Below are 11,211 nucleotides of genomic sequence, written 5' to 3'. Positions count from 1 at the left end.
TAGCTAGTCTGACTGTCCAACAGCTGTCCCGACTTCCGTTCGTTGGTCTTCGCCGGGATGTCATTATTTATTGTGATTACGCAATATTACGTAAGTGACACTATTCTCTTCTGACGCCCTTCTAAGGCTATACCATGCTATCGATGACAACACCTCATATCTCATCATAATCTCGCAAAATAATGTTCGAGAGGACGCTTCAGGATCTCATCCGAGGTCTACGCGCCCACAAGGGTGCCTCGAAAACCCAGGAAGATGCCTTCATCGCGGAGGCTATGACGGAGATACGCGACGAGCTCAAGGGCAAGGACATGGCGCTCAAGGCGGAAGCTGTCATTAAGATGTGCTACGTGAGTATCCTGCTGTCTAGGGCATTACAAACCTGACCGTTATACATATAGTTGATGATGCTTTACCCCATTCCGCCGCCGGCAGGGTTCGCCTTTCATGTCGTGGAGGTTATGAGCTCCCCGAGATATCATCTCAAACGTAAGTGACAACGGGTTCAGCAGCTTTCTATTATTAATGCATAACCTAAAGAGCTGGGATATCTTGCTGCACCTATGGCCTTCTCTGGAGATACTGAAGAAATTGTCCTTACCGTCAACGGCATCAAAAAGGTAAATACCTTAGAGACCTGACATCGCATCTGCTAAGTGATTTACTGCAGGATCTTCTGTCACCTCATGTTCCTCTACCTCCCCTTCCACTCACAGCCCTTCCACAACTTCTATCTCTCTCCTCTTCATTATCAACATCATTGCATCCCGACCTCCTCCATCTTCTCACCCACTCGTCGCCACGTATCCGCAAACGAGCAGTTCTGTGTCTGTTACCTTGCTGGGAAGCATTCCCCGAAGGTTTGCGCGAGGGCTTCCCAAGGTTAAGAGAAAGGCTGCAGGATGAGGATCAGGGTGTAGTGGGCGCCACTGTGGGCGTTGTAATGGAGTTGGCTAGGAGACAGGGCGGGAAGAACTACTTGCCCTTAGCACCCGAGTTGTTCGGGATCTTGACGGGAAGTAGCAATAACTGGATGCTTATCAAGGTTGTCAAGCTGGTATGTCAATGTAACCGCCATTTTAATCACAGGCTGATGCAGCGTTCCAGTTCGCCATATTAACACCCCTCGAGCCTCGTTTGGTCCGAAAGCTTCTTCCTCCTATCACCACACTCATCTCCAACACCTCGGCTATATCCTTATTGTACGAATGTGTGCGGACATGTATCGTGGGCGGCATGCTGAACGCAGATAGGCCAGAAGCCGACGCCCTTGCAAGAGTATGTGTGGAGAAGCTGGGAGGCTACCTGAGGGACGAGGGAGGTGACCAAAATCGTGGGTACCGCCTTTCTCACAGTAACCGATATGGAAGCTTATTTGAGTAGTGAGATACATTGCCTTGTTAGCAATGGTTAAAATTATTCCAACCCATCCACAGTTGGTCGCAGAGTACCAAGACGAGGTTCTACAGAGTTTGGATGACCCCGACGTGTCTATCCGAATGCGAGCTCTAGAGCTCGCTACGAACATGGTAAATCAATATATCGTCTTGACAAATATTAACGTACTAACACCAATCTAGGTCGATCCCAATAACCTCCAAACAATAGCAGACACACTTCTGTCTCACCTTGCACCTGTCTCCCCTGTATTGCCATCAGCTGCCGCATCACTGGCGGCTATCGCTTCCTCATCTGGCACGTCGAGTAACGCCTTGCCGTCTCTCTCGCCCGCATACCGTCATCTCCTCTCCACTCGCTTACTAGCCATTCTTTCCCACAACACCTATGCCAACGTAACGGATTTTGAATGGGTTCTCAGTGTGTTGGTGGACGTCGCCTACGTCTCAAGAGTAAACGTTAGTCAGGATATCAAGAAGATGATTTTGGACGTTGTTGCCAGAGTGAAGAGTGTTCGAAACTATGCCGTGTCTGTCTTGGAAAAGGTGTTGGGAGATGACGACTTTAAAGAAAGGCTAGGAGACGATAACGAAAGTGCCGACGGCCTGATTGAAGCTGCCGTTTGGGTCTGTGGCGAGTATCCTTCGGAGCTATCATCACCTCTCTCTGCCATTTCCAACCTTCTTTCACCCTCTACCTCGACCATTATTACTTCCCTTTCTATACAAGCAGTCGCCAAGATCTTCGGTTATTACTGCACAATCGCTGCCTCTTCTTGGTCTGGAGATAAGTTTGAAGAGACCAAGGCGCTGGTAGCGAGCATTGACAAAGGTCTGACGGAGGTCGAGCGAAATGCAAAGGGAGACATGGAAGTTGTCGAACGAGTTGGCGAGATCAAGGGTTTATTAGGATTCGTCAAAGCTGATCTCGAGCACCATCTCCCACCTCAGAATACGTTACGAAGGGATAGTGGATCTTCTATCCCTGAGCTGGAGGGAGGGTTTGAGGCCGAAGCAAAGCAAACCAATCAGAATGACCCACCATACCCGAAGTCACTGTACATCTTCCCACCCCTATCCACGTCCCATCCTCTAAATGCAGTCGCGTCCTATGCGCAATCATCAATCCGTATACCAGAGGGACTTGATCTAGATACCGATCTTGTCCCAGGCGGTGGGTGGCCGGAGGATATTGAAGAAGTTGACGAAAGCGAGGAAGAAAGAGAGAAGGGTCTATTGAATCTGGGAGAAGGTGGTGGGGAAGGGATGGAAGAGCTGAGGAGGGTATTGAGAGAGGGCAGAAAGAAGAAGAAAGGGAAGAAGGGTGAAGAAGGCGAGGATAGGGTTGAAAGAGAGAGGGTAAGTTTGAATCTTAAGAATCACGGTTACATTGCTCAATTTTTTTGGCAGCGGAGGGCAGCGAGACGGGCAAAGCATAAAAATGATCCATATTATCTCTATGATAGAGAGGACGAGGACGTGGACAACATTCCGATTGTTAAGCTCGACGATTCTGAGCTACCACGTAAGTGATTCATGTGTTGTACCTATTAAGACTGACACAATATCTTTCCAGACGACATTACAGATCCCTCATCACGGCCAAAATCCAAATCAAGACAGAAGAAGAAAGCCCCGCCTGAGTTTGATCGCACAGGCGAACTTCCCGAGGGCGTTTCTTCTCCCCAAATTCCAACACCGTCTTCTCGCCTGAGCCCATCCGCATCACGGATGAATTCCACTACCGGTTTGGCTGCCGTGGATCTTTCCGCCTCGGGCTCTATGAGCAAGCCTGTTTCAAGAAGTAGTAGCCGCTTTGAAGAATATAAGCTACATGAGGAGGAAGGTCTTTCAGGTGCCACGTCACAAGTAGACTTCCAGAGGAATGGTGGTGAGGATGTGCCTGTTGCCAGCGTGCCAGAAGTACAAGTCGTGAAGGTTAAGCGGAAGAAGAAGGCGGGGGAAAAGAAGAAAAAGAAGGAAGGAAAAAGGGAGAGTCCAGCAGAATAAACGAAGATTTGTATGCATAGTAAGTTCACGTCTTTTGGGTGTATGCATAGCTAACGATCTCATTATAGGTTTTATGGACTTAGAGCCTATTATTTTTAAACCACAATCAGGCTTGTAGCGTTCTGCATGGCGTTGGATGGCACTGATTCCACTACTGCAAGCCGAGGTGCAGGCGAGGTGGTGGTTAATGTACCAAGGACGGGAGCCAATCATTTCTAATCATAATACAGCAGTTTTGTCTCCTATCGGCATTACTTGCTCAGCTGGGTTTGAACAAGGAAACAGTCTGTGCGGACGTGCATCGGCTAACTCATCTTTCAACAGGCAAGTATGGTAGCGTGCATTAGCTATGTCCTTCAGAAACCTATCAAGCGTCAAGCGTCTGTTCATGTGCCAGCCTAACATTTGATGCTTATTAATCATCGGAACATTGGCAGCCTGGTATATCAACCTGACCCGACCTTGATGTCTTATTGTTGTCTTTTATTCTCACTGACAATCCTCTCCAAACTGTACCATCACCCATTAGTCTCCGAAATTACTCTCAAACATCATACATCAGTGTTGGCCCCATCGAGTTCAAACATTTCCTTTGGCATGGCAGTGAAACATTACTAGCAGAAAGCAACAGGTAAGTCCCTGTCACTAATGTCAAAGCTTTAACGCTGATCAGTTATTTTAGATATGGTGATCTACTCAATGGCAAGGGTGCTATTGTCCCGAAGAAGCAAGCGGCTTGTACTTCCTACCCGACATATGTGCTAATGAGCAGGTTGGAAAATGGAAGAAGATTACTGCCGCAGTTGCTCGCCAAAGGAGGAAAAAGGTCTTCTGCCGGCTATGGGCTTTCGGGTATGTCGAGCATCATCATTGGTCATTTCATCTAAGTGAAATTCTCTAAATGTCTACGTCAAACGATCGTCTGAAGTTAGAGTATTCCATAAGGTTTAAACAGCAAGCAATATCCCCTACTGCAGAATGCGCTCAAGGGATAAGCCGGATCTTCGGGGCTCGAGTCTATGGCGTCAAGACAGGCACCCTTTGGCTTCGAGAGACAAGATGGTGATGTGGTGTTGGTGGAGTAGGAGATGTGGGCTCTTTTGGGGTAGAAGTTCTAAATGAGAAGTATTTCTTGGGCTGAAAGCACAGAAAGAGAGCCATTGACTGGCGGGCTAGGCGATAATGCTGTTGGATTGGTCATCCATTGATGTTCTTCAAGGCGAAAAGAGCCCTGAGATATACTTGAAAAACCTTTTGAAATGCCACAGTTCATACGGCAACAGACAGGAATAGAGTAGATAGCTGCGACTGACTACAAAGCGACTAACTTCTTCTCCTTCATGCGGCTTATGTTATTCGACGTAAATAAATCGGCTTAAGGAGGCACAGTCGGCCCCTTGGGTGGTAATCCAACCAAACAAGTCGCCATGTCTGGAAGACAAATATATCTACTTGAAGATGACAGCAGGGAACGATTTAAGACAGGATTGGTAATGATATACTGTTTATATTGATGGGAAACACCATCCAAGCTTGCTCTTTAGCAGACTCCTCGACTTTTTTGTGACAGCTCATCAACGAAAACAAAGTTCGTTATTCCAATGATAGGCTGCTCATGAAGGTACGCGCGAAATACATCTCAGAGGTTTATTTTACAAGCCGACCCACACTTGTAACTCTCTCTTCAAATCTTCTCCAACTCCTTTTCCTATGAACACAATCTTCCCTTTCATCTCAGGATCGAGCGCCCTGTCCACCTCTTTCAATTCAAACAGATCGGCCACCCCTTGCAGAACAAATGCTCTATCATCTTGAAGTGTGATATAACCTTTGGTCCGTAAAATTTCCGGTGCTACTTTGGATGAAGCAGGAAAAGTCGCTGACCAGAGGACGGATTCAAGGAAGGTGTTAATTCTGTTGTACTGAAGCAGATTGAGTGGTGGGATGGGAATAAGCGTAGTATTGATCCTGGAGTTACGATGAGGCAATAATTCTCCATTTTCATGGGGATGTCCGCAGTCAGATGAATGTTGATGACCATCGTCCAGAGCCGCGGGTGCTTCCTTGATAGCTGGAGTAACAGAATTGGTAAAGGCCCGTATGTGAAACAGCTCAGAAATGGGAGCTTGAGAGTTCCTTGTGTAATGTATTCTCAGAGTTGCATTGAGTTCTCTGCGAAAAACATACATCAGTACTCATTAAAATAAGGGATAACATGTCAGGAAACCAAGACGAACCTAACAGCGCGTTCCACCTTAGAGAGGTGTTCTTCTGACACAAGGTCGATTTTATTCAAGAGGATGACGTCCGCAGAAGCCACTTGCCTAATAAGAAAAAATATCTCGTGAGCAACACATGCGGAGGCCAAAGGCAACACACTTTTGGCATTCCGTGATTTCGTCATAATCCTTGTGTCCATCTAATTGCTGGTTCAATGTAAACATACTGCAGAGTGTAAAGGACTTAGTACAACGTACCTTTAGTACATTGCGGCTGTCCACTACGCAGACAACTCCGTCTAGAAACAGATCCCCCATTTCCTCATTGGACCAGAAAGACTTAACTATTGGAGCTTCCCTCATAATAAGCAGCGAAGAACACCCAGATCGAGATATGAGACTTACTGGGGTCTGCAAGACCTGTCAGTTCGACCACAACCCAGTCGACTCCACCCGGAGCTTTCATGACCATGTCCTCAATTGCCGCTATACCCATGTCCTTGACAGAGCAACAAAGACATCCATTCGGTAGACTAAGAAATTCAGAGGTAGTGGTCGACGAGTCTGGATCAGACATTGTTAGGCTTTTAGACTCAATGTCTGTCGTATCGCCGAAATCTATACGGGAAAAGCGGGATGAGCCTATGTTAAAAACTGTACAACGAATCTATCATACCGTTCATGCAAACTGCTATGCGATATCCATGATTGGCTGTAAGAATGTACTGTAGCAGAGTTGATTTGCCAGCGCCCAAATACCCTGTTAAGAGAGTGATAGGCACTTGCGGCCGTTCGAATCTGGCAGGAGGAAGAGATGACGTCCCTGCTTCGGGTGTTGATACAAGAAGTCTGGGAGAAGTGTGAGCAAACTAGAGAGGTTCAAGGAGGCCATACATACTGAGGTACTTGTTCGTCTTCCATGATTTACGGCGAAGAGTAATCAGACCCATTATAGATGGAATGATTGGCTGCTATTCAAGTGTTGGATTGCCGTATGCAGTAGAGACGCGACGCGCACGTCGGCGTTAACCGGATGATATCATGGCAATAAAATAATAATACAAATCTGTCCGCCAGACGGACCCAGCAAATTTTTGTTGATTTGAACCCAATGATAAAGGGGCGAATATCAACCTTTAGGCCCAAGTATGGGAGTAAGCTGGCCATGAGGATCGGCGAAGCAACTGAGGAAGGAGGCAGATTCCCCTATTTACCACCATCTGCGCCCACCACGACTTTTTATCCTTGGACGATTCTTTACCACTTGTGTATACCCACCAACAAACAATCAAAATCACTGCTTCGGCAGAGCTATCTACACAATCATAATGCCAGAGAAACCGTATGTTACTCTTTGATCCTGACAAAAAAAAACGGAGAAAAATGCGCAAATTACAATGTCGTTTGGCTGCCGCCCTTGGAGAATAGTAATAGAAGCCCACGTTTATTCGTGGGCGTCCATGTCAACTCCTCAAGGTGGTGGGTCATCACCCGCGTGCCTCCGCCATTTATTGAGGAATAAGAAACACAGCCAAGCACTCAGTTATCGAGCACATGTTCAATATCTACTCGGACGTCAGCCTTGTGCCCACCCCCAGCTGAGAACTTGAATAATCACTTCCATTTACAAAAATTTTGGACGATGTAATGGTCAAAACTCTGGAAGTCCGAGCCCTTAACCGACCGAAACGAATGTGGAGGACTCTATCGAGAAACACTGTAGATTTGTAGAGCTGAAACCCGCTGAGCTGCGATTCATGGAGTCTGCTGGTGTTGATTGGCAAGCCCTGACCCTCAAAATCTGTCGTTAATCTTTTTGATCCTTATAACTCTTTTTGGATGAATAGCTGGTTTACGCTATGAATGTAATGATACCACCCGATCTGGAAAAGTTTAGTTCTTGAATGAAAAGATGAGGGCTCAGCAGCAAGCAACCCAAAAGGTGACGGTTCTTCCACGGCCTATTAAGTTCTTGATCATAGGTATAGAGGTGTTTTTTGCGAGATTAGAAGTCAGGCACCAGGTACGCCGTGATGATCTATTCCGAGGGCTCCAAGCCTTCCGTCCGTTCAAATTAATAAAACACTCCGTCATCTTCATCTTTTTTCTTTCTTTTTTTGTTACGTCTCATACTCATATACCGACATCGCTGGGACCAGAAGATAAAGACAAAATACTGAAAAACATGGTAACGCTCCATCAGTACTCCCCTCCACCGGAATCCGACGCCGACCACGAACAAGAGGACCACCTCACACTGCCACTATACTCTGAACCTCATCACCCACCGGCTCTCCACCACCGGCCATCTTTCCTAGACGAGATTGTTCCCCTTCCATCACCTTCACATTTCACCCCAGTAGGAAAAGATCCTCGGACTCATGCACTGCGAAGGTCAGTGTCAGTGGCAATCATTAGTATCTTCATGCTCGCAGTCATCTTCATGGCGTCAACCGAGTCAAGATCAACCGCGAAGGACGCAGCGGCAAGGCTCAAGGGAGTCTTTGGGATAGGGAGCGTAGCAGAGCTTGGAGAAGTCCTTGCAGGTAATATGGGTTTGGGTGACGGGGAGCAGAGCACCAATATCGATGACGAGGGTTTGGCTGCGGAGACAGGAGAGAAATCGAGTGCTCGGCCGAAAATTGGTGAGTGGTCTTTGAGCTTGTTCACATTTCGCAGTTGCGCGAAAAACTCTTAACAAAAGCCTTAGACTTTGACAGGTTCACGATGATAAAGTCTGTTGATCACAAAGACCTCGACTTTTCTTCTGGTCACCGAGTAATTTTCGTTGGCGATGTACACAGTTCCTACGATCCTCTCCAAAGGCTCATGTCAAAGCTTCAGTACGACGATACTAGTGACGTCCTCTTCCACGTTGGAGACCTCCTCGCAAAAGGTCCCAAACCAGAGCAAGTATTGCAATGGATGAGAGAACACAAAATTAGAGGTGTGAGAGGCAACCACGATCAGCCTGTTATTCAGTGGCGAACGTGGATGGAATGGGCCGGAGGCGTGGAGTGGGAGGCCTACATGGACTTATTATCCGGCAAGGAAGAAGAGGAAGCTATCCATATTCTGGGCAAGGACAAGAAAAAATATCCAGATGGTTGGGTTTGGAAGGGGGAACACTGGAATATCGCAAGGTTAGTTACGTAGTAATCCACGCGCTGTGGTTCTATCTGACACTTTTTCAGGGAAATTTCGAAAGAATCATACGAGTACCTCACTAATCTTTCACTCATCCTTCACTTCCCTTCCCTTCATGCTTTCGTTGTCCACGCGGGTCTTCTCCCCTCAAATCCTCTCCGATCTTCATCCGATGCTTCCCAGCCACTTGTCGAATATTCCAACACCACTCTCTCTCCCCCATACCGTAAAGCCGAAGAGTTAGCGATCGTGAAAAACGTCATCCAAAACACTAGTCCGTATAACATCTACAACATGCGGTCAGTATACACTAAAGGTCCTAACAAGGGCCAAGTCACCAAATCCTCTACAGAAGGTACGCCATGGAGTGAAGTGTGGAATAAGGAGATGAAGCGGTGTAAAGGCCCGGGCGCTTGGTCAACTCAGGATGAGGGTGATGAATGGCAAGTGGAGCAAGAGCAAGTGGATGATGTGCAGCTGGAAAATGAAGAGGAACTCGATGAGACTGTGAAGAGACAGAAGCCTGGTACGCCCGAGGCGGAGAAACAAAAGTCTGCGAAGAAAAAGTTGAAGTGTTCACCTGTGACTGTCGTCTACGGCCATGCCGGTAAGTTATCAATCATCTCAGCTCATCTATAAGCTAACGCTGATGGCCCACCAGCTGGAAGAGGACTGGATATCAAACCATTCAGTAAAGGAATCGACACTGGATGCGTTGTAAGTGCACTTGTACCCCAATAAGTCAAAAGTTAACATCGAATGAAGTATGGCCGACAGCTTACTGCGTTAGTATTGGGCGACACTACCGGTCTTGATGGTCAATCTGTCCGCGTGGGGGATTACAAGGGCGTTCTCGTCAGCGTTGATTGCGGAAAGAATGGGACTTAGATGTAAATGATATATCTTGAGATTGTTCTTAGCGTGTGTAGGATATACAAATGTATCATGTTGTGCTTCTAAGTTGCTATCTCCATCCACCGAATCCGCTCTTCCTAGAGTTCGCTATTCTCCTCTGATACTCTTCGTCCCTTCTAGCAGCCTCTTCAGCCTTTTCCTTTTCCATCTCTTCAGCCCTCTGTCTTCGCCTTTCTTCCTTTTTTCTCCTTGCTTCAAGTTTTTCCTGCTTTGCTTTCTCCTTTTCCTCCTTCTTCGCCTGCTCAGCCTCCAAGACTTTTTTTTCCACCTCTTGCCTTACGCTGTCCAAGGGATTGTAATAAAGCACCCATAGTCCTCTGTTCTTGTCGTCCTCTTTCCATTTTTTCCCCACTTCTTCCAATATTCCCTGGAACATTGCGACGATCTCATCCTTTTGGCGTTCACTGACAGGTTCCGCTCGACGACGGTTTGCAAAGACGACTTGAACTCTATCGCCCTTTTCCAAAATTCCCTTTGCCATCTCGAGCTTGTGGCCCAAATCGCCCTTGGCACTCTGCCACGACACCTGCACCTCCTTTTCCTCCATACTGATCTTTCTCTTCACTTTACTCTTCTCCTCCTTTTCTTTTTCTCTGTCCCGTTCTTCCGCTTTACTCACGAGCTTTACAACGGGATATTCACCATCGACAGAAACGAGGGCGAGCGTGTGTGTAGAGGTGGAATAGGTAGAGAGGATAGAAGAGAGTCGTTGGGGGGGAAGAAGGCCTTCCGGGCCGATGAGGCGGACGACAGAGTGGGGAATGGATGAGTCACGGTATGAAAGAGGGTGGGCAGCTGGTTGGGTTTGACGGGGTCGGGGCGGACCAGAGGAAGCTGGGCGGGAGAGGATGGGTGGGATGGGTATGGGGATTAGCCGGGCATGAGAGATGGCTCGGAGGGTCATGGGTGGTCTGAGGACCAGCATTTTGTGAGTTTCTATAACTCAAGAACGTTTTGTGGTTTGAAGTCCTCTTGCTGAAAGAAAAAGGTGTTGAAGAAGCTTGACGAAGAAGGGAGCGATGTCGATTCCAGTTCCGACGGAAAGAGCTGAGCCTTACTCCAGTACAATTATTCTTTTTTGTACTCTGTATTTAGCGGATGTCCCGTTCTCTGTCGTCCCTTGACCTTTTGAACATCAACCTCAACGATCCTATTCGCTTGACAGCTCGGAACACAGAATTCTATGAGAGTCTTGGCCAAATGCATGTGGAAATCGACAGACAGGACTCTTTGCCATGTTTGACACTCACCACCTTCCTTCCTGCCCTCGGGAAAATTCAATGTCCAGTTATCTACGGTCTAATGTGTTTCCCGGCACTACCACCTGGATGAGCGCTCAACATGATGGTCTAGGGTAACTATCACTTCTTGATCACCTTCATTCTTCATTCTTTTCAATACCTCTCCCAACCGCCCTGCGACAAAATTTTCAATCTCGCCCTACATATTTCAGACTTCACCTCTTTGTCAATCACCCTTTCCCACTCGACTACATTCTCGTACTTTCTCATTTCTGCAATCCT

At 47.2% G+C, this 11,211-nt stretch overlaps 4 protein-coding genes across 4 annotated transcripts; 2 read left to right on the top strand and 2 right to left on the bottom strand.

Annotated features, from left to right (window-relative positions):
* Positions 1-182: 182 nt before the first annotated feature.
* CNBE0860 (hypothetical protein) lies at positions 183-3,407 on the top strand (the record flags this gene model as incomplete). Its single annotated transcript, XM_770275.1, has 9 exons — positions 183-350; positions 402-489; positions 541-620; positions 671-1,057; positions 1,108-1,333; positions 1,405-1,529; positions 1,581-2,756; positions 2,808-2,922; positions 2,974-3,407. 9 exons carry the CDS (start codon positions 183-185, stop codon positions 3,405-3,407), a joined length of 2,799 nt encoding a protein of 932 aa, XP_775368.1.
* Positions 3,408-5,059: 1,652 nt separating this feature from the next.
* CNBE0850 (hypothetical protein) lies at positions 5,060-6,547 on the bottom strand (the record flags this gene model as incomplete). Its single annotated transcript, XM_770274.1, has 7 exons — positions 5,060-5,579; positions 5,645-5,731; positions 5,787-5,833; positions 5,885-5,979; positions 6,032-6,244; positions 6,303-6,475; positions 6,525-6,547. The coding sequence occupies 7 exons, from the start codon at positions 6,545-6,547 to the stop codon at positions 5,060-5,062; spliced, it is 1,158 nt and encodes a 385-aa protein (XP_775367.1).
* A 1,264-nt stretch (positions 6,548-7,811) lies between these two features.
* Positions 7,812-9,661, top strand: CNBE0840 (hypothetical protein; the record flags this gene model as incomplete). Its single annotated transcript, XM_770273.1, has 5 exons — positions 7,812-8,271; positions 8,337-8,769; positions 8,821-9,380; positions 9,435-9,490; positions 9,539-9,661. The coding sequence occupies 5 exons, from the start codon at positions 7,812-7,814 to the stop codon at positions 9,659-9,661; spliced, it is 1,632 nt and encodes a 543-aa protein (XP_775366.1).
* Positions 9,662-9,737: 76 nt separating this feature from the next.
* CNBE0830 (hypothetical protein) lies at positions 9,738-10,613 on the bottom strand (the record flags this gene model as incomplete). Its single annotated transcript, XM_770272.1, has 2 exons — positions 9,738-10,055; positions 10,098-10,613. The coding sequence occupies 2 exons, from the start codon at positions 10,611-10,613 to the stop codon at positions 9,738-9,740; spliced, it is 834 nt and encodes a 277-aa protein (XP_775365.1).
* Between the last annotated feature and the right edge of the window lie 598 nt (positions 10,614-11,211).

Source organism: Cryptococcus neoformans, chromosome 5 (assembly GCF_000149385.1).
Source record: "Cryptococcus neoformans var. neoformans B-3501A chromosome 5, whole genome shotgun sequence".
NCBI classification, from domain to species: Eukaryota; Fungi; Basidiomycota; class Tremellomycetes; order Tremellales; family Cryptococcaceae; genus Cryptococcus; species Cryptococcus deneoformans.
The sequence above is the reverse complement of the archived record's forward strand: the minus strand, read 5'-3'. Positions and strand labels throughout refer to the sequence as shown.